The sequence below is a fragment of the Alexandromys fortis genome, unplaced genomic scaffold (genome assembly GCF_014885135.2).
Source record: "Alexandromys fortis isolate MF-2015 unplaced genomic scaffold, M_Fortis_MF-2015_v1.1 scaffold_140, whole genome shotgun sequence".
Lineage (NCBI taxonomy): Eukaryota > Metazoa > Chordata > Mammalia > Rodentia > Cricetidae > Alexandromys > Alexandromys fortis.
The window spans coordinates 2,251,176-2,272,480 of record NW_026068048.1 but is presented as its reverse complement, the minus strand read 5'-3'; the positions used below and the strand labels follow the sequence as shown (position 1 = coordinate 2,272,480).

The window sequence follows — 21,305 nt, the reverse complement described above, 5'->3', positions numbered from 1 at the left end:
CTCCTGCTCCCGTTGTGCCCCGCGCGTGGCCAGCCCATCTCCCCCCCCCCCCCCCCCCCCCCCCCCCCCCTTTCTCCTTCCCTCCCCGCAGCGGCGCTGGTTGTTGTCGTGAGCCGCAGCCGCCCCGCTTCGCCCCTCCCCTTCTCCCCTCCCCCCGGCCCTGCGCACGGGCCGCCCCTCCCCCCGCCTCCCCGGCCCCTCTCACGGTGCCAAGATGGCGGCGGCGGCGGGCGGCGGCAGTTGCCCCGGGCCTGGCTCCGCACGGGGCCGCTTCCCGGGCCGGCCGCGGGGTTCCGGCGGGGGCGGGGGCCGCGGCGGCCGAGGCAGCGGAGCCGAAAGAGTGCGGGTAACCCTGCGGCGCGGCGGCGGCGCGGCGGGGCCGGGAGGAGCCGAGCCCGGGGAGGACACGGCCCTGCTCCGTTTGCTGGGGCTCCGCCGGGGCCTGCGCCGGCTCCGCCGTCTGTGGGCTGGTCCGCGCGTTCAGCGGGGCCGGGGTCGCGGCCGGGGCCGTGGCTGGGGCCCGAACCGTGGCTGCATGCCGGAGGAGGAGAGCAGTGACGGGGAATCCGAGGAGGAGGTGAGGCGGTCGGAGGCGTCTCTTGCGCCGGGTGGGGCGGAGGCCAGGGGCTTGCAGGGCTCCGGATAGCTTCGAAGGGTGTTGTGGACAAGTGGGGTTCTCGGAGCGCTTGGAAATAAGCATGGAAGGAGGCAGGCTGCGTGGAGCTTTCGGGCGGTTAGGGCCTTTGAAAGTGATCAGGGAAAACCTGATTGCAGCGAGACGCCTGGGCTCCAGGCAAGCCCTGCTGGTGTCCTGAGCTGATCTTTCGCGGTAGCAGTGGCAGAGCAGAAGAGGAGTGGGTGAAGGGGCCACAGGGATTGCATGCTCGACCAGTGGTGGTTGACAGCAGCAGCGTGGCCTTACTGGACCAGGAATAGAGCCTCATGGGCTCTTACCTGCAGGCTGCCTTCTTGGGCCTCACAAGCCGCGACACATCCCTGGTTTCCCAGTGTCCCTGTTGCTCTTTGGTTCTAAGATAGAGTGGTGGAGGATTCTTTGGGTACAGGTTGAAGAGGGCTAGAATAAGAGCTGAGTCTTGAGTCTGGGGTGAGTGCAGCTGGTGATTTGGCCCTCTGAGCCTTTTGGAGAAGGAGGAGTGTGTGGATGTGTGGATTATATTGCTTAGGAGAGCTAGTAGTCCTCTGAGGGCTCCGAGTGGCTTCTAATGTGATAAACCACCTGCTCCACCTCCCTCCCCCCCAGCATTCCCATTTAGGAATGCCCTGCATGGGTGTAGATGAAGGACTTGCTTCGTATTAAGTTGGAATTAGCCCTCAGTGTAATGCCTACTGCTCCTCTTGAGGAGAGAGACCCTCTAGTGTTCTGGGCCAGTGCCCCACCGAAGGCTGTGCTGGTATGGTCTGGTTCAAAATTGCGTTGTGCCTTCATTTCCTCTGACTTGGCCTCAGTCTGTTAAGTTTTTTTGGGAAATAAGCGGGAGTACATTAAGGTGGAAGCTAAGTATTATATCCTCAGCACCTGAAACCCAGGTGGAACCAGGGCTTTGGCACTGACTGCTGTTTCTCCCCTCACCCCTGGTCCCTTAAATCAGGAATTTCAGGGTTTTCATTCAGATGAAGATGTGGCCCCCAGTTCCCTGCGCTCTGCGCTCCGGTCCCAGCGAGGTGAGTGATGGGGAAGCTCTACCTCTCTAGTCTGACGGGGATGGTCTTGTCCTTTGTGTCAGCTCTCTGGCCGTCACCTAGTTTCCACCTGTTCCTCAGTGTCCTGTGTTCAGAGTCCAAGCTAGCTGGGGCTTTGGGATAACAGACAAGTAAAACTTAATACCTTGCCCTTCTGGGGTGTTTTTATCAAGTCCTCCGGGCCAGCTTGACCCAACTCGCCATAACTGTTTTCCTTTTAGGTCGAGCCCCTCGGGGTCGGGGCCGAAAGCATAAGACGACTCCCCTTCCTCCTCCTCGCCTAGCAGATGTGGCTCCTGGTCCCCCAAAGACCTCTTCTCGGAAACGGGGTGAGGAGGGCACCGAACGGATGGTGCAGGCACTGACTGAACTTCTCCGGCGGGCCCAGGCACCCCAAGCCCCCCGGAGCCGGGCATGTGAGCCCTCTACTCCCCGTCGGTCTCGGGGTCGACCCCCAGGACGGCCAGCAGGCCCCTGTCGGAAAAAGCAGCAAGCAGTAGTGATAGCAGAGGCGGCTGTGACAATCCCTAAACCTGAGCCTCCACCTCCTGTGGTTCCAGTAAAGAACAGAACTGGCAGCTGGAAGTGCAAGGAGGGACCTGGTCCAGGACCTGGAACCCCCAAACGTGGAGGACAGCCTGGGAGAGGAGGCCGTGGAGGCAGGGGCAGAGGCCGAGGCGGACTTCCCCTTATGATCAAGTTTGTTTCAAAGGCTAATAAAGTGAAGATGGGACAGTTGTCCCAGGGACTAGAATCAGGTCAGAGTCGTAGTCAACATGGAGAAAGCTGGCAGGATACCCCCCAAAGAAGAGATGAAGATGAACAGGAAGGGGACCCTTGTTGGAAGAAACCAGAGCAGAAATTGGAGGAGGAGGGAGAGGAGAAGGGAGAAAAGGAAGACAACACTGAGATCAAAGAAGAGGAGACTGAGACAGCTGTGACTGAGGAAGAAGTGATGCTAGTCAAGGAGAAGGAAGAGGCAAAGCTGCCATCACCACCCTTGACTCCTCCAGTCCCTTCACCACCACCTCCTCTCCCACCCCCATCAGTATCTCCACCTCCAGCATCCCCTCTACCACCCCCAGTTTCTCCTCCTCCCCCACCATCCCCTTCCCCACACCCAGCCTCAGAGAAACAAGAAGAGTCTCCTCCTCTTGTGGTGCCAGCTACATGCTCTAGGAAGAGGGGCCGGCCTCCCCTGACTCCTAGCCAACGGGCAGAGCGGGAAGCTGCTCGGTCAGTACCAGAGGGCATCTTTTCTCCCACTCCAAACCCCAGCACCACCACAGGAAGCCCTCCAGAAGACAGTCCTACTGTGGCCCCCAAAAGTACCACCTTCTTGAAGAATATACGGCAGTTTATTATGCCTGTGGTGAGTGCCCGTTCCTCCCGTGTTATCAAGACACCCCGGCGATTTATGGACGAAGACCCTCCCAAGCCTCCAAAGGTGGAGGTTTCTATTGCTCGACCTCCCGTTGCGACCTCCCCACTTGCTCCCCAGGAGCCAGTACCAGTCCCCTCTCCACCTCGTGTCCCAACTCCCCCATCTACTCCAGTCCCACTCCCTGAGAAGAGACGGTCTATCCTAAGAGAGCCCACCTTTCGCTGGACTTCATTAACCCGGGAGCTGCCGCCGCCTCCCCCTGCTCCTCCACCAGCCTCATCACCACCAGCACCATCTCCACCACCCACCCCTGCCACTCCCTCCCGGAGGCCCCTACTCCTTCGGGCCCCCCAGTTTACCCCAAGTGAAGCCCACCTGAAGATCTATGAATCGGTGCTTACTCCTCCTCCTGGGGCTCTTGAAGCCCCTGAGCCAGAGCTGCCTCCTGCTGATGACTCTCCAGCTGAGCCTGAGCCTCGGGCTGTGGGGCGGACCAACCACCTCAGCTTGCCTCGATTTGTCCCTGTGGTCACCACTCCTGTTAAGGTCGAGGTGCCCCACAATGGGGCTCCAGCTCTGAGCAATGGGCAGCAGCTTCAGACTCAGCTCCAGCAGCCCCCACAGGCCTTGCAGACACAGCTCCTACCCCAGGCACTACCACCACAGCAAACGCAAGTACAGCCACAGGTACAGCTGCAGCCACCTCCGTCACCGCAGCAGACACCACCACTGGAAAAGGCCCCTGGTGCAAGTCCAGGTCCGCTGCCGCTGTCTGGGGTGGAGGAAAAAATGTTTAGCCTCCTTAAGAGAGCTAAGGTGCAGCTATTCAAGATTGATCAGCAGCAACAGCAGAAAGTGGCAGCTTCAATGTCGGTGAGTGCAGTGCTTTGAGCAGGCCCCTGCCTTCATCCAGCTGTCTCCCTAGCCAGTGTTTAGCAGGAACACTTGACCAGTTTCCCTTTCATTTCCACCTGTTTGTTCCCTGGCCCCATCCCTTCCCTCTCCTACTCCCGTTTTCACTGGTCCTCACTTTGCAGCCCCTAACCCTATTGTTTCCCCTAGCAGCCAAGTCCTGTAGCGCAAATGGAGGAGGCTGTGGGGACTGTCAAACAGACCCCAGACAGAGGCTGTGTCAAGTCTGAAGATGAATCCATGGACGCTAAGAGAGATCGAGCCTCGGTATGCAGTGAGAGGAGGGTCTTCTGAAGAAGGCTGGCTACAGGATCATAGGGAACAATTTCCCACACCTGTTCCTGGTTTTTCCTCTCCCAGGGCCCTGAGTCACCTGTGCAAGGCCCCAGAATCAAACATGTCTGCCGTCATGCTGCTGTGGCCTTGGGTCAGGCTCGGGCCATGGTGCCTGAAGATGTACCCCGCCTCAGTGCCCTCCCTCTCCGGGATCGGCAGGACCTCGCAGCTGAGGGTAGGGGACTTGTGTAGGGGGAGGCTAGACAAGGTTTGTGCATGAACAAGAGCTCCAGGGAGCCAAGTAGAGAGCTTTGTTTGGGCTTAGGGGGCAAGTGGACAAACCCAGTGAGCTCCAGGGTACCTGGAGCCTGTCAGTGTGGGAAAGCATAGGGAAAACAGAAACGAGGTAGGATACCTAGTGTTTTGTGGCTCTGTCTCCCCTCCATCTGTTACAATAGATACGTCATCAGCATCAGAGACTGAGAGTGTCCCATCCCGATCCCAACGGGAAAAGGTGGAATCCACAGGACCTGCAGGAGACTTGGAGCCTACAGGGTCTGCAGGGGCCCTGACCCATACGCCACGGCGGTCACTGCCATCTCACCATGGCAAGAAGATGAGAATGGCTCGTTGCGGGCATTGCCGGGGTTGCTTGCGTGTGCAAGATTGTGGCTCTTGTGTCAACTGCTTGGATAAACCTAAGTTTGGGGGCCCCAACACTAAGAAGCAGTGCTGTGTGTAAGTAGCTGGAGTGTGGCCTTCTGGTTCCATCTGGGGTTGTTAAGTCACTTGAGCCTCCTGCCCCAGCCTTTCTTCTGCCCAGTCAGAGCAGTGGGATTGGCATCCTTGTGGAGAGCTTCCTCTCTTCCCCCCAGACCACCAGTCCCCTACCCTGGTGACGTGCTGCTCCCCTCCCCAGATACCGGAAGTGTGACAAGATAGAGGCTCGGAAGATGGAGCGGCTAGCAAAAAAAGGTAATAAAGTTTGAAGAGCGTTTATTCGTAAAACCTTAGTAGTGTGGCAGAGGCCACATTTTCTTTGTTCTCCGCCTTGCCTTTGCATTTGTCACGTGTCCTTTTCTACCAAAGCTTGCATCTCTCCTGCATTCCTTTTGTGCCACACTTTCCTGATTTCCTTTGTCCTGGTGCCCAAGTCCCTTGCTGAGCTCAAATCCTACCAAGTCCCCTGTTCCCACAGGCCGGACGATAGTGAAGACGCTGTTGCCCTGGGATTCCGATGAATCTCCCGAGGCCTCCCCTGGTCCTCCAGGCCCACGCCGGGGGGCGGGAGCTGGGGGGCCCCGGGAGGAGGTGGGGGCCACTCCCGGGCCCGAGGAGCAGGACTCCCTCCTACTGCAGCGCAAGTCAGCTCGACGCTGCGTCAAACAGCGACCCTCCTATGATGTCTTCGAGGACTCAGATGACTCAGATCCCGGGGGTCCCCCTGCTCCAAGACGTCGAACCCCCAGAGAACATGGTGCGTTCTCAGTTTGTCCTATGTCTCTTTTCCTTTTGGCCATTCTGGGGGTGAAATCCAGGGCCTTCTGCCTTTTGTTTAGAAGGGACAAGGCTCCTCAATCTGTCCACAAGGGTAGCTGGGGATAAAGATAAAGTAGTTCTAGGGACGCACATACACAGTTGGTGTGAGGTGCTCACTAAGGGCCTGGTTGGAGGAAGCCCTGGATGTAGGTGCAGAGGGGTGGAGGGCCCAGCATGGGAAGGGTCAGCTGTCCTGTGTCCTGCCTAGAGCTGCCAGTGCTAGAACCTGAGGAGCAGAGCCGGCCCCGCAAACCCACCCTGCAGCCTGTGTTGCAGCTCAAGGCCCGAAGGCGCCTGGACAAGGTCAGCACGGCCCGCTCCGAGAACCCCAAGCCCTGTGTGAGGCATGGCTCCTGCTCTCCAGGAGCTACCTGGCAAGTCAGGGTGATGGGCACACCTGAGTGTCGTGGTGTGTCCTCACCAGAGGACAGGTCCTGAGGGATGAGGCAGGTCTTGCCTTTCTGGAAAGCCAAGTGGGATCTGGGCAAAAGGCAGGGTCTGGCAGGTTGGGGGAGGCCAGTGAGGAGTCTACAGAGGGGTGGGATTGGCATCCTTTGACAACTCCATGTCCCTCCTTAGGATTCTTTAGCCCCTGGCTCCTTTGCCTCTTTCCCCAATGGCTGGACTGGAAAGCAGAAGTCCCCTGATGGTGTGCACCGGGTCCGAGTAGATTTTAAGGTACAGGGTTGAGAGCCAGTTATAGAGCCTGTGGTGGGAGAAACTTCCTGATTGTATCAAGAGTAAACAGAGCTTTCAGCATGGATCTGACTCGTGTTCCTGGCTGCTTTCTAATCTTGTGTCTTCTTCTATTACCCAGGAGGATTGTGACCTAGAGAACGTGTGGCTTATGGGCGGTCTCAGTGTGCTTACTTCTGTGCCAGGGGGACCACCGATGGTGTGCCTTCTGTGTGCTAGCAAAGGCCTCCATGAGGTTGGTGCTTTGTCTTTTTTTTTTTTTTTTTTTTTTTAAAAGATAATCTTGGCCTCCAAGTCTCCATTCACCCAGGGCTCGTCCTCTGGCTGTCCAGCCTCATTCTGTTCATCATTTCCTTATCCCTCCTAGTTGGTCTTTTGCCAAGTCTGCTGTGATCCTTTCCACCCCTTCTGTCTGGAGGAGGCTGAACGGCCCTTGCCCCAGCATCGAGATACCTGGTGCTGCCGGCGCTGCAAGTTCTGCCATGTCTGTGGGCGCAAAGGCCGTGGGTCCAAGGTGGGGCACTAGCAGCCTAGGGCAGATGGAGGCCTAGGGGGAGGGGTATCATTATACAGTATATTTTACCCTGCTTTTTCTTCCGCTGTCCTCTAGCACCTCCTGGAATGTGAACGTTGCCGTCATGCTTACCACCCAGCCTGCCTAGGACCTAGCTACCCAACCCGAGCCACACGTAAACGGCGCCACTGGGTGAGAGATGAGCCCATGTCCCTTGCTCTGGCATTCTACTTGTTCCACCCTCAGATATAACCTAGCCAAAGCTCTCAAAAGATGTAAGGGCTGGGCTGGTCATCACTCTTGAGAGTGTGACAGGCAACATTCTTTGGGTAGAGTATACACCCAGGCAGAATTGACCTTTAGGAGCTCATGAGTTCAGTATTCCTAGCCTCACAGGAAGGACCCTGAGATCCACTTCTGCCCCTCCCTTTCTCCTCCTCTTAGCATAATTTCCTGTACTGGTCCTTCATTTGTTTCCTTCCACCTCTCCTCTCCTCTCACCTGTCAGTCTGCTGCAGCCTGCTGTCCAGCTGTCTTCTAACATCACCCTTCTCCCCAGATCTGTTCAGCCTGTGTGCGCTGTAAGAGCTGTGGGGCAACTCCAGGCAAGAACTGGGACGTCGAGTGGTCTGGAGATTACAGCCTCTGTCCCAGGTGCACCGAGCTCTTTGAGAAAGGTGGGACCTGGCAGGAGAACAGGGGGCATGGTATGGTGGAATGGGCCAGGCTCTGGACTAGGGTCCTCCTCAGTGGGCCTCCAGCAACGAAAGGAAGAAGAAATTCTAGTAGCTTTCCAGCTTTTAGCTGTGGAAGTCCTCCAGTATACAGAATAATGAGCACAGAGCAGAGCCACTCTGAGAAGTGCAACCTAGTCTCTAAGATTTCTCCTCGAAGAACCCAAGTTTCCACTGCGCAGCTTGAAGACCAGTACTTTCTTCATTTGTTCACCCAGATCATTTAGCAAAATTTTTCTTTTCTTTTTGAAAGGTATTGACTACAGAGAACACATGCTGTCCACAGACAGCTTTTAGACTGAAGGGTATAATGGAAGCAGCTTGTGTAGTTGTCAGAGATGTGCACAGCCTCTGCACCTGACTAGGACCTGCTCCTGCCTGCTCTTGACTTTGACCTCTCACTTCCTCCCCCAGGGAACTACTGCCCAATTTGCACACGCTGCTATGAAGACAATGACTATGAGAGCAAGATGATGCAGTGCGCACAGTGTGACCACTGGGTACATGCCAAATGTGAGGGACTTTCAGGTGAGAAGAAGAGTGCTTAAGGGGCACAGGTTCAGCCCTTGGGAGACCCTATTCCCACCCCAGGCCTGTAGGATGACAGGTACACTAACTGTCCTTGGGTCCAGGGGCCTCCCAAGAGCCCTTAAATCTTTGCAATCCATTGTCTCCTTTGTCATCGGCTATTTTAGATGAAGACTATGAGATCCTTTCTGGGCTGCCAGACTCGGTGCTGTACACATGTGGGCCATGTGCTGGGGCAACACAGCCTCGTTGGAGAGAGGCCCTGAGTGGGGCCCTGCAGGGAGGCCTGCGCCAGGTGCTCCAGGGCCTGTTGAGCTCGAAGATGGCAGGTCCATTGCTACTGTGCACCCAGGTCTGGAGGACCCCATAGGCAGTCGGGTGGGGTCAGGCTCAGGATCAGCCTTCTGACTTTCTGAATTTGCAGTGTGGGCAGGATGGGAAGCAGCTCCACCCAGGACCCTGCGATTTGCAAGCTGTGGGACAGCGCTTTGAGGAAGGCCACTATAAGTCTGTGGTGAGTGGGGAATGGGGAAGAGCAGCCGGCTGCTGTGAGAAGAGGGCAGAGACAGTCTGGGGTTGGAGTTTGGGGTCAGGGCCCAGACACTAAGAAACTCCCTTACAGCACAGCTTCATGGAAGACATGGTAGCCATCTTGATGAGGCACTCAGAAGAAGGAGAGACCCCTGAGCGCCGTGCTGGGAACCAGATGAAAGGACTCCTACTGAAGGTGAATGCTGGGATGGTGCTGGAGGGTAATTGGAGTGGCGGTAGAGGACAAAGAATGTCCCTTCAGACCCTGCCCCATCTGTTCTTCTCATCCTGTTAACCCATTTTCCAGCTGCTAGAGTCTGCCTTCTGCTGGTTCGATGCCCATGACCCTAAGTACTGGCGACGGAGTACCCGGCTGCCAAAGTGAGCAAGACTGAGTAGCTGGTGGGGGATCGAGGAGTGAGGCCAAAAGCAAGGGCACTTGGGATTCCAGGGATAAGGCTTAGGATAAGGAGCAGGGTTCGAGTCAAGGCTGGAGAGGAGGGTGGTGGAGCCAGGGTAAGCTTTCCTCATTGCTTTAGACTAGCAAAGGTTTATGTGTGTGATTAGCACTGTCTTTACTTCTGCTTTTTTTTTTCCAATTATTTTATGTGCATTGCCTGCTGTATGGCTGTCTGTTCGTATGAGGGTGTCTGATCCCCTGGAACTAGAGTTACAGTTATAGGCTGCCATTTGGGTCCTGCTAATTGAACCTGGGTCCTCTGGAAGAGCAGCCAGTGCTGCTAACCACTGAATCATTTCTCCAGTCTCTGTTTCTACTTTTAGAAAGCATTTGGGGTAGCTCATGTTTTGGATGGTAGGCAGACACTGATGGCCTAGTGGTCAGAGCCCAAGAGGCTGTGGGAGCCTAGACAAATAAGCCACTAGAGTCTGGGGATCAGGAGTCCTGCAAAGGTGACACATAAGCTGAAAAACAGAGTATTCCAGAAGCTTAGGAACAGCACATCTAGCTAGCACAGAGGAGTGTAGCTTATTTGGGAGAAAAAAGTCCAAGTGAGAATGGAAGAAAGGAGTTAATGGTGTGCTAAAGCTTATATTGTGGGTGGGCTCCAGTTGAATTACCTTTTTTGAACACATCCAATACTAACCCTGCCTTCACAGCGGAGTCCTCCCCAATGCCGTGTTGCCCCCTTCTTTGGACCATGTCTATGCCCAGTGGAGACAACAAGAATCAGAGACCCCAGAATCTGGGCAACCTCCAGGGGATCCTTCAGCAGGTACTAGGAAGCAGAGACTGGTACCTGATTGTTGGGCCATGCTCTAGATCCTGACTCCTAGGTTTACTTTCCTGCATCCTTCACAGCTTTCCAGAGCAAGGACCCCGCTGCTTTCTCGCACCTGGATGACCCCCGTCAGTGTGCACTCTGTCTCAAGTATGGGGATGCTGACTCCAAGGTAAAGGTTACTATACAAAGCTCTAGGTTTGGGGGCCTGGTGCTCGGAACCCCCCATCTCCCTTAATGCGATTCCTCTTCTTCCCACAGGAGGCTGGGCGGCTTCTGTACATTGGGCAAAATGAGTGGACACATGTCAATTGTGCCATTTGGTCAGCTGAAGTGTTTGAGGAGAATGACGGCTCCCTTAAGAATGTTCATGCTGCTGTTGCACGAGGAAGGCAGATGGTAAGGGCATGGGCTCAGAAAGGTGGGCAGCTCCTGGGGTCACAGGTTGGTCCTTCCTTCAGTGTGGAACTTACCCTTTATTACACGGTAATCTCTGGGACATGTCCTTCCGTTCCACTACTGGTCCCTAGTACCCTTTTGTGGTGCTGGGAATTGAAATTAAGGCTTCCCGTGTGCTAGGCAAGTGTTTTACCACTGAGCTATATTTTTAGCCCTCCCTCTTTTATTTATTTATTTGGTTGGTTGTTTGGTTTTTGGAGACAGTGTCATGAGCCCTGGCTGCCCTTAGTACTCTTATGTAGCCCAGTCGCGTTCCAAATGTACTTTCTGCTTCTGCTTGCTGAATGCTGGGATTGTAGGCATGTGCCCCTGGTCTGGCTCTCTCAGTGCCAGTTTGGTTGTCTCAAGACTCTGGCACTGGTGATTGACAACATTTTTTCTCTAGCTTGATCTAGGCCTGTATCCCAAGAGACAGGTATTAAACACCTGTTGACAGTACCGTTATAGGACACCTTCCATACAGTGCCATCTCCCTCTTACTAGGCAGTCTCTTTAACCCAGTCAAGTCAGCTTCAGAATCCTTTTTTAGCCTGGAGGTGATGGTACAAGTTTTAATCCCAGCACTTGGGAGGTAGAGGCAGAAGGATCTCTGTGAGTATGAGGCCAGCCTGGTTGGTCTACAGAGTGAGTTCTAGGACAGCCAAGGCTACACAGAGAAACCCTATCTGGAAAAACCAAAAAAAAAAAAAAAACCAGGACATTTCTCACTGTGTGTCCCTGGGCGGAATCTCAGAGAAGAAGACTTCCCTTGGCGGGAACTGTGTGATAACTAGTGTAAAGAAGGGGGGCAAGTACCGGTCAACAAGAGTTGGTGACTTTCCCCATGGTCACTTCAGCTTTCGGAGGTTGTTTGGGTGTACACCTAGCCCTGGGGACAGCCGGGGAAGGCTGTGTAATGCTAGGCCAGCCAGGGCCTGTGCAAATTATCAGTGATGCTGAGCCACATAGTTTTCATCTCAGCAGTCCCTTCCTCCCCCAGCGCTGTGAGCTCTGCCTGAAGCCTGGAGCCACAGTGGGCTGCTGCCTGTCCTCCTGCCTCAGCAACTTCCACTTCATGTGTGCTCGGGCCAGCTACTGCATCTTCCAGGATGACAAGAAGGTTTTCTGCCAGAAACACACAGACCTCCTAGATGGCAAGGTGGGCCAGGATGCTGGAATCAGCTGCCCATTCCCCTATTGTCTTGTGTTTCCCTGTGGTCCTATAGGCCAAGCCCTTGAGTGCTGAGCCCCTTTTCTACCCTCTGCCAATTCAGCAACTCCCATTTGCTTTCTGCCTCCCAGGAGATCGTGACCCCTGACGGTTTTGATGTTCTCCGGCGGGTCTATGTGGACTTTGAGGGCATCAACTTCAAACGAAAGTTCTTGACTGGGCTTGAACCAGATGTCATCAATATACTCATTGGTAAGCCATTTGCTCTCTTACATACTGCTGCTGACCTCACCTGGCCCTACCCTATCTGACCTCTCTTTTGTACTATAGGCTCCATCAGAATCAACTCCCTGGGCACCCTGTCTGATCTCTCAGACTGTGAGGGTCGGCTCTTCCCCATTGGCTATCAGTGAGCACTCTAGGGCTGATGGGGGGAGGAGGACTTGAGGGCTGGATGTTGTTTCTAGGTTTCCCTTAACTGTTGTCCCCTTTGCTCCAGGTGCTCCCGCCTGTACTGGAGCACAGTGGATGCTCGGAGGCGCTGCTGGTATCGGTGCCGAATTCTAGAGTATCGCCCCTGGGGGCCAAGGGAGGAGCCGGTTCACCTGGAGGCAGCAGAGGAGAACCAGACCATTGTGCATAGCCCCACCCCTTCCTCAGGTAGCCTCACCCCATTCCCTAGATGGGACCCCTCAAAGAGGTTACCACCAACCCCATACCCTCCTTGCCTTAAACTTAAAGATGAGCCAGGTGGTTGTGGTGCATGCCTTTAATCCCAGCACAGGAGGATCTCTGTGTGTTCAAGGTCAGCCTGATCTACAGAGAGCACTGACTCTAGCTACTGGGAAATACTGTCTCGAGAAATGAAAAAGAAAAAGAAACTTAAGGATGTACTTCTCTTCCCTTTCCTGGGATGACAGAAGCAATAGCAGCTGGCTTTGAAGCATACTACAGAGGCTGTGCCCAGAATTTTACAGGAAGTGAGGGAAGAGCACCAGACTACCAGCCATAGGGAATAGGAGTGGTCACAGCTGGTTTCCTAAGGGTTGTATGCCCTTGCTAAGGGCACAGACTCTACTGTACTATGTACAAGGGGAAGGTTTATCACTACAATAAGTGTTAAAGTCGGTTTGGGGTCCAGATGTGCTTATTTCCTGGCTGTGTGTACATGAGCCTACAGAGGCCAGAGGGGTGAGATCCCCTGGAGCTGGAGTGATTGTGAGCCACTTGGCATAGTCTCTGGGAAAGGAACTCTGGTCTCATGGAAGAGGAGCAAGTGCTCTTAACTACTAAGCCGTCTCTACAGACTTTGAAGGGGGCATGTATAGGGAAGTTTTGGTACTGAGTCTCCACCTCCCCTGAAACAGTTTCCTTGACATTTCAGAGCCCCCCAATCATGATGACCTGCCAGATGCAGATTCCCTGATTCCTGGAGATCCTGTACACCACTCACCTATTCAGAATCTGGATCCCCCACTTCGGACAGATTCAAGCAGTGGCCCTCCTCCCACCCCCCGCTCCTTCTCAGGGGCTCGAATCAAAGTGCCCAACTACTCACCATCTCGGAGGCCCTTGGGTGGTGTCTCATTTGGTCCTCTGCCCTCCCCAGGTAAGCACATGGTGTCAAGAATGGCTAGAACAGCTGGGTGTTGGTGGTGCACACCTTTAATCCTTGCAGTCAGGCGGCAGAGGCTGGCGAATCTCTGAGTTCGAGGCCATTCTGGTCTAGAAAACCCTGGTCTAGGACAGCCAGGGCTACACAGAGAAACCTTGTCTTGGAAAAAAAAGAATGAGTGAAGCTAGGAACAACTAGGAAATGTGGAACAGCTTGCTGATGCTGATCTTTTCTTTCACAGGAAGTCCATCCTCCCTGACCCACCATATCCCTACCGTGGGAGACTCGGACTTTCCAGCTCCCCCCAGGCGATCTCGCCGTCCTAGCCCCCTGGCCACAAGGCCACCACCATCCCGGCGGACCTCCTCTCCTCTCAGAACTTCCCCTCAGCTCAGGGTGCCCCTGTCTACCTCAGTCACAGCCCTCACACCTACCTCAGGGGAGCTGGCTCCCCCTGACCTGGCCTCATCTCCTCTGCCACCCCCTGAAGACCTGGGCCCAGACTTTGAAGACATGGAGGTGGTGTCAGAACTAAGTGCTGCTGACCTGGACTTCGCAGCCAGCCTGCTGGGGACTGAGCCCTTCCAGGAAGAGATTGTGGCTGCTGGGGCTGTGGGGAGCAGCCAGGCTGGCCCAGGGGACAGCTCAGAGGAGGAGGCCAGCCCCACCTCTCACTATGTTCACTTCCCTGTGACGGTGGTGTCTAGCCCTGCCCTGGCTCCCAGTTCCCTCACTGGAGCGCCCCGAATTGAGCAGCTGGATGGAGTGGATGATGGCATAGACAGTGAGGCGGAGGCTGTCCAGCAACCTCGGGGACAGGGGACTTCTCCTTCAGGACCAGGAGTGAGCCGAGGTGGAGTCCTCGGAGCAGCTGGGGACAGAGCCCGACCTCCTGAAGACTTGCCTTCAGAAATTGTGGACTTTGTGTTAAAGAACCTAGGGGGTCCTGGGGAGGGGGCTGCTGGTCCCAGAGAGGAATCTCTCCCCTCAGCACCTCCCTTGGCTAATGGCAGCCAGCCCCCACAAGGCTTGCCTGCTAGCCCAGCTGACCCTACCCGGACATTTGCCTGGCTCCCTGGGGCTCCAGGGGTCCGAGTGTTGAGTCTGGGTCCTGCTCCAGAACCCCCTAAACCTGCTACATCCAAGATCATCCTTGTCAACAAGCTAGGACAAGTATTTGTGAAGATGGCTGGGGAGGGTGATCCTGTTGCACCCCCAGTAAAGCAGCCGCCTCTTCCTCCTATAATTCCCCCAACGGCTCCCACCTCCTGGACTCTGCCCCCAGGACCTCTGCTCAGTGTGTTACCTGTAGTAGGGGTAGGAGTGGTCCGGCCTGCCCCACCCCCACCCCCACTAACACTGGTGTTCAGCAGTGGGCCCCCCAGCCCACCACGCCAGGCCATCCGTGTCAAGAGGGTATCCACCTTCTCTGGCCGATCCCCTCCAGTTCCTCCTCCAAACAAAACTCCCCGGCTGGATGAAGATGGAGAATCCTTGGAGGATACCCACCAAGTGCCAGGGATCAGTGGTGGTGGGTAAGTATGGGTCTCAGGCTGGTGCTGCAGACAGTGGAGGTGGACAGGAGAAAGCAGTTGAGCCTCTGTGCTTCCTTCCAGGTCCAGCCGCGTGCGTATGAAGACACCTACAGTACGTGGGGTTCTGGACTTAAACAATCCTGGGGAGCCTCCTGAAGAAGAAAGCCCTGGGTGAGTGACCAGGTCCCTTCTCTGGAGAATCTGGTCCTCCTCCTCCCCAATAATTTTTCCCTCCTGACAGGTCTCTCTTCACAGGCCCCTTCAGGACCGGTGCCCTTTGCTGCCACTTCCTGAAGGTCCTGCCCGGGCCACTGATGGTCCATCAGACCTACTCTTTGAGTCCCAGTGGCATCACTATTCAGGTAGAGACCACCTTTCCCCCTCATTGCCTCCTTGTGCTTGTGACTGACAGAACCTGAATTGGTTACTTTCAAAATCTCAGTGCACGCCGGGCAGTGGTGGCACACTTTAATCCTAGCACTCAGGAGGCAGAGGCAGGCAGATCTCTGAGTTTGAGCCAGCCTGGTCTCTGGTCTACAAACAAGAGCTAGTTCCAGAACAGCTAGGACTGTTACACAGGGAAACCCTGCCTCAAAAAAAAAAAAAAAAAAAAAAAAAAACCTCAGTCCAGACCAGGGGCTGAGGTCTTGGACTCTTTCTCTCAACAGCAGAAACAGACAAAACCCACACACACTCTGTGGGTGTAAGCCCAAAGTTAGGTGCTAGGGTTACACAGATACTCACAGGGAGCTCCTAGCCTTGTCATAGAAACAGAAGTGTTAGCAATCAGGTTTAGTGACTGGGCAGTAGTGGTGCACACCTTTAATCCCAGCACTCAGATGGCAGAAGCAGACAGAGCTTGAAGTTCAAGGCTAGCCTGGTCTACATAGCAAGTTCTAGGACAGCTAGGGCTACAGAAAGAAACCCTGTCTCAAGCAACAGCAAAGGACAAGAAAAGAAATGAGGTTTAGTGATCCCTTGCTTGTAATGCCAGCAGTGCTGGGCTGAGCCAGATTTGATTCTGATCCGGCAGTAGACTGGGCCACATAGTGGGACCCTCTCTCACAACAAAAAGAAGGAAAACAACTTTGTGTACAGACTCAAGTGGTAGGGCTTTGTGTAGCTGTGGAGATGGTGTAGGGGCACATCTAATGTTGGTATCTAAGTTAGTGCTCAGTAAAGCGAAAAAGTCAGGGATCATCCAGAACCCAAGTGAGAGGAGCAGGAACAGTAGGAAGATCAGAAGAATCTGGTGTTCCAGGAGCCAGGGATGGAGTTGTTAGCAGTTCATCTACCACAGTGAGCCACCAGGCCAGGCCTGTGAATCCTGGATTGGCAGAGTGCATGAGCAGGTGACATGGAGTGAGTCGGATGTTGAAGATAGTGGTTGGTGAGAAGCCAGAGCAGCACCCAGGCAACTGGCCAAGAAGTTGAGCTAAGCATCAGGAGGAGGTAGGGCAGCAGGTCAAAGAGCTTGGGGCTATGAGGACTGCAGCTTCAAAGCTGATGGGAGCGGGAAGGGTAGTGGTTGAGGGAAAGACTGAGAGAATGATGGTGAGCTTTGAGTGGGTGATTGCTGGGGTGGTAGGACAATCTAGCAGGTCTCCCTGCAGTTTGGATCACAGGTGGGTGTTCGAGTGGTTCTTGTTAAGACTTGGTGAGACTGGAAGTGAGGTTTTCTGATGGTCTCTGGAGTCACTTGTTAGAACAGCCAAGTAAGCTGGTGGGCAAGCTGGGTTTGTAGTGACCCAGTCCTATCCAGGTGTTGGGGTTCTCATTCTCAGTACATAGAGCTAGCCTGGGTTCACCAAATTAGAGCCACGTGGACTAAGGCTGCTTAACTGAGAGCTTTCAGTCTGGCATAAGGGTGTGATAGTGATGATGTCGGGCACATTGCTGTTCTTGGGGACCCAGATGTGTCCATTCTGCAGCTCAGGGACTCTGCATGGTAGATAAGCCGAGTGAGAAAGAATAAGGGGAAAGGGCTCTGTGGCTGTTCTTTGATTATTCAGAGAACAGCAGGTGGACGGGGAAGGAGTTGGTAATGGAAGGCCTTGAAGGCCTGGAGACATCTGACTTCTCTAACAAGCAGTCAGGGTTGTCTGACTAGACTTGGACAAGGTGCAAGACTGTTTGATTGACTGGGCATGTGGGTCTTGCTCCTGTGTCATGTTCCACTCCTGCTTTTGTGCCCCACCCCTGCCCTAGATAAAGTGGTTGGCCGTGTTGTACACTGCAGTTGCTGGCAGCAGTGTTTGCTCTCTAACTTCCCTCCTTGAAACACTTCCTTTTCTAGCTTCCGGGACCCCACATTTTCCTCTCACCTCTGTTCATGCCTCATTTCAACCTTCAATTTCTATTACTTCATTGCTACTTCATAACTGTATTTTTGCCTTGGTTTGTGTGGCTCCCCCAACCTGCTTTCTGGGGGGACTTCAAGGCTCTTAATCCTATCCGTGTTCTGATAGCTACCACATTACTTTCTACAGCCTAGGCCTAGTTTCTGAACTTGTGTGCCTGCTTTCTCTTTTCTGCTGATTTGCCATCTCCACTATCCAGTAGCAGGGGGATATTTTCTGAGAGAGCTCTAAGTTAACATGTCCCAGTCTTTGACTTTCACCCAAAGCGTTCCTTATCCTCACCATGACAGTTGATGGCAATCTTAGCTTTACTGTTCAAGCCCCAGACCTCAGGGTTGCCCTTAACCATTCCGATGTCACAGTTAACGCTTGCTACATCTAGAGTCCTGTTTGCTTTATCATTTGTGACTGGTCCCAGCTACTCTGAGTCTGAGGCAAGAAGATCCAGGAGTTTAAGACCAACCTGGACAATGTATATATACTAAGTTCAGACAATCCCTAAAAAGTTCCTTAAATAATTTATAACAGTGGTTCTCACCTGCAACCCTTTAATACAATTCCTCATGTTGTGGTGACCCCCAACCATAAAATTACTTCATTGCTACTTCATAACTGTATTTTGCTACTGTTATAAATCATAATGTAAATATCTGATATGTGACTCCAAAAGAGTCATGACCCACAGGTTATAATATAGAGTGTACTTGAATGTATGTGTCCAAGCCTATACATTTTAATATCTATAAATATTTAGTATATATTGAGCTGGGTATGTAGATTGGTAATAAAATGTTTACCTCACACACTCAAGACTCTAGGTTCAATTTCTAGGGTTCCCGCCATTATTTATTTCATATAAATGATTCTCCAATATCTATAAAATGTTTCAGAAGCAGAATAATCATAGGCATATGGGTGTGAATGTTGGGTTGGCTTTCCATGAGCCTGCAGAGCCTTTATGCTTCAGTGAAACAGCTCTATGATGGAAAAGTTTTTCCAGGCCCCTTAGAACATCCAAATCAACGCCACAGGACTCTCTAGGTAGTTGAAGCAGGATGAGGGCCATCTGTCTCCTAAATCTGTCTGTTTGTGCCCAGAGGTGCAAGAGATTAGTGTCAATTGGGAATCAGGGGCACTGGATCTTTTTTGAGACAAGACTTCTTTCTATGTAGCACTGGCTGTCCTGGAACTCTTGCTGTAGACCATGCTGGCCTGAGACTCAGAGATCTACCCCTACCTCTGCCCCATAAGTTCTGTGATCAAATATGTCTGCTGCTTCCCTGGCAGAGTGCTAGCTTTTGAGTCCAGGAAGGTGATCCTCTCCTATTCTTACCTTCTCCGTGGAAGCAGGTGAGGCCTCAAGCTCTGAGGAAGAGCCTCCATCCCCAGAGGACAAAGAAAACCAGGTTCCAAAACGAGCTGGTCCGCACCTGCGCTTTGAGATCAGCAGCGATGATGGCTTCAGTGTGGAGGCAGAGAGCTTGGAGGGTGAGTTAGGGGTAGCAGTAGCAGAGGAGGAAAGTGTTCAGACCCCATTCTGATTACTCTGGCCCCTCATTCCAGGAGCATGGAGAACTTTGATTGAGAAAGTGCAAGAGGCTCGAGGGCATGCACGACTCAGGCATCTCTCCTTCAGTGGTAAGAGGTATCCCCAGGAATGCTGGGAGCAAGGGCAAGGTGGGCCCTCCATGTGATTGTTCTGTCCTCCTCCTTGTTCTCAGGAATGAGTGGAGCACGGCTTCTGGGCATCCACCACGATGCTGTCATCTTCCTGGCAGAGCAGCTGCCTGGGGCCCAGCGCTGCCAGCATTATAAGTTCCGCTACCATCAGCAGGGAGAGGGTCAGGAGGAGCCCCCCCTGAATCCTCATGGGGCTGCCCGAGCTGAGGTCTATCTCCGGTGAGTAGTTTGGAATTAAGAGGTCTATCTCCGGTGAGTAGTTTGGAATTAAGTCTAGAAAGATGAAACTGAGACCGTAGGCCACTGAAGAATAATCTGTAGACTTAATGTCAGAAGAATGGACCCCCACCCACCTCCTCTATGCTGTCTTCAGCCCTATAGTCCTTGGCGATACTGGCCCAGATCAAAAATGGCTAGGCAGCATCTCTTTGAAGGCACGACTGTGACCGTCCTACCTTCCTCCTGCTTTCAGGAAGTGTACCTTTGACATGTTCAACTTCCTGGCTTCCCAACATCGGGTGCTCCCTGAGGGGGCCACCTGCGATGAAGAAGAGGATGAGGTGCAGCTTCGGTCCACCAGGTGTGCAGAGCAAGGGAGTACTGGGCCTGGTCTGAAAGGGTCCTAAAGAGGGTGCTGTTACTGGATATCAACTTATGTGGTATTGCTCTACCCTACCAGACGTGCCACCAGCCTGGAGCTTCCCATGGCCATGCGCTTTCGCCATCTCAAAAAGACATCCAAAGAGGCTGTGGGTGTCTACAGGTTAGTGGGGTTGGGGGGGGTGCCCCTTGGGTAGATGGATAGATGCCGTGATGGGGAGCTGCCTGGTGTCTGTCCCCCTGCCCCCTGATTTTTCATGGCACATCCTACCCTGTAGATCAGCTATCCATGGACGAGGCCTGTTCTGTAAACGCAACATCGATGCTGGTGAGATGGTCATTGAGTATTCTGGCATTGTCATTCGCTCTGTGCTGACTGACAAGCGAGAGAAGTTCTATGATGGAAAGGTAAGTGCCGTAAGGGTATGAATGAGGGAAGAGAGTGTTGGCTGACCTGCAGGTGCAGAAAGCGAATTCCTTTGTTCCATCTCTGTAGGGTATTGGGTGCTACATGTTCCGCATGGATGACTTTGATGTGGTAGATGCCACCATGCACGGCAATGCTGCTCGCTTTATCAACCACTCATGTGAGCCCAACTGCTTCTCTCGTGTCATCCATGTGGAAGGCCAGAAACACATTGTCATCTTTGCCCTGCGCCGCATCCTGCGAGGTGAGGAGCTCACCTATGACTACAAGTTTCCCATCGAGGATGCCAGCAACAAGCTGCCCTGCAACTGTGGCGCCAAGCGCTGCCGTCGCTTCCTTAACTGAGGCCGTTGCTGCCCCAGATTCCTTATGTGCCCGCTGCCATCTCACCCTGGCCTGTGGCTCCCTAGTCTCTCAGTGTCTCACTCCTACCCTCCTGTTGATGGTGGATGTGGGCATGTAGCGGGCAGGAGCCCTGCCTCCAGCCCACCCAGCCATCGTCTCTTTTCCTGCCCTGGGAACCCAGGATGTAGATATTGTACAAAGGTTTCTAAATCCCTTCTTTTCTATGCACTTTTTTATTTAAGAGGGTGGGGTCCCAGGTGGGAATTCCCCCCCCTCAATAAAGTCTGTCAATGTTTGGAGAGGTGGTCTTTCCCTGATTTTATTGTTGTGGTTGTTGTGTGTGCATATGCTGTCTCATGCCCATAGACGTCAGAGGACTGTTCAGAGATCTAATTCAGGTCCTCGAGCTTGTGTGGTAAGCCATTTTATCCACTGAGCCATCTTGCCAGCCCTGGTCTTTTTATTTGTATGGTGCTGGAGGCAGATGGGAGCTCTTAACCCTTGTAACCAAGAAAGCCACAGTGGCCAATGAGGCCACCAGTTCTGATTAGGGTGGCAGGGCTAGAAATACAACCTTGTTGATACCGTACTTGCATATCATATAAGAGATCCACAGCACTGTGGAAACTGACAAGGTGATGTGCACTTGGTAAGTAAAGGCAGGCAGATGGAGGTCCCAGATTCTTGAAACTCAAAGTCATCTTCAGTATCATACAGAGTTCCAGGCCATCCTGGACTTTGTGGGATGCAGCCTCAAAATCGGGGTCTGCGGAGATGTCAGAGCTAGTGTGCTAGTTTCTGCCTTCATGCACAAGTTGAATTTTTTTTTTTTTTTTTTTTGGTTTTTCGAGACAGGGTTTCTCTGTGGTTTTGGAGCATGTCCTGGAACTAGCTCTTGTAGACCAGGCTGGTCTCGAACTCACAGAGATCCGCCTGCCTCTGCCTCCCAAGTGCTGGGATTAAAGGCGTCCGCCACCACTGCCCGGCTTCATGCACAAGTTGAGTGCAGACAGATAACTCCAGGAGTAGCCAGGTTCATGCAGGTCCTCCTGTTTATACTGGAATGGACCCTTTACAG

At 53.6% G+C, this 21,305-nt stretch overlaps 1 protein-coding gene across 3 annotated transcripts; it reads left to right on the top strand.

Moving 5' to 3' along the window:
• Positions 1-156: 156 nt before the first annotated feature.
• On the top strand, positions 157-20,526 carry Kmt2b (lysine methyltransferase 2B). Of its 3 annotated transcripts, none has more exons than XM_050119117.1 (37): positions 157-577; positions 1,611-1,683; positions 1,923-3,958; positions 4,151-4,264; positions 4,358-4,508; positions 4,732-5,011; positions 5,193-5,248; positions 5,472-5,750; positions 6,021-6,115; positions 6,392-6,490; positions 6,630-6,743; positions 6,876-7,022; positions 7,119-7,214; positions 7,582-7,699; positions 8,171-8,284; positions 8,452-8,636; positions 8,709-8,798; positions 8,907-9,011; positions 9,123-9,196; positions 9,935-10,050; positions 10,137-10,228; positions 10,318-10,455; positions 11,495-11,653; positions 11,797-11,917; positions 11,996-12,074; positions 12,165-12,325; positions 13,050-13,274; positions 13,522-14,815; positions 14,897-14,986; positions 15,071-15,177; positions 18,526-18,663; positions 18,739-18,813; positions 18,897-19,074; positions 19,328-19,435; positions 19,535-19,618; positions 19,734-19,863; positions 19,952-20,526. In XM_050119117.1, exons 1-37 carry the CDS (start codon positions 215-217, stop codon positions 20,225-20,227), a joined length of 8,160 nt encoding a protein of 2,719 aa, XP_049975074.1. In that variant the 5' UTR covers positions 157-214; the 3' UTR covers positions 20,228-20,526. The 3 variants fall into 3 exon arrangements, with proteins under 3 accessions (XP_049975074.1, XP_049975072.1, XP_049975075.1); XM_050119115.1 differs by having other exon boundaries at positions 4,148-4,264; XM_050119118.1 differs by lacking the exon at positions 1,611-1,683 and having other exon boundaries at positions 439-577; positions 4,148-4,264.
• Positions 20,527-21,305: the final 779 nt, after the last annotated feature.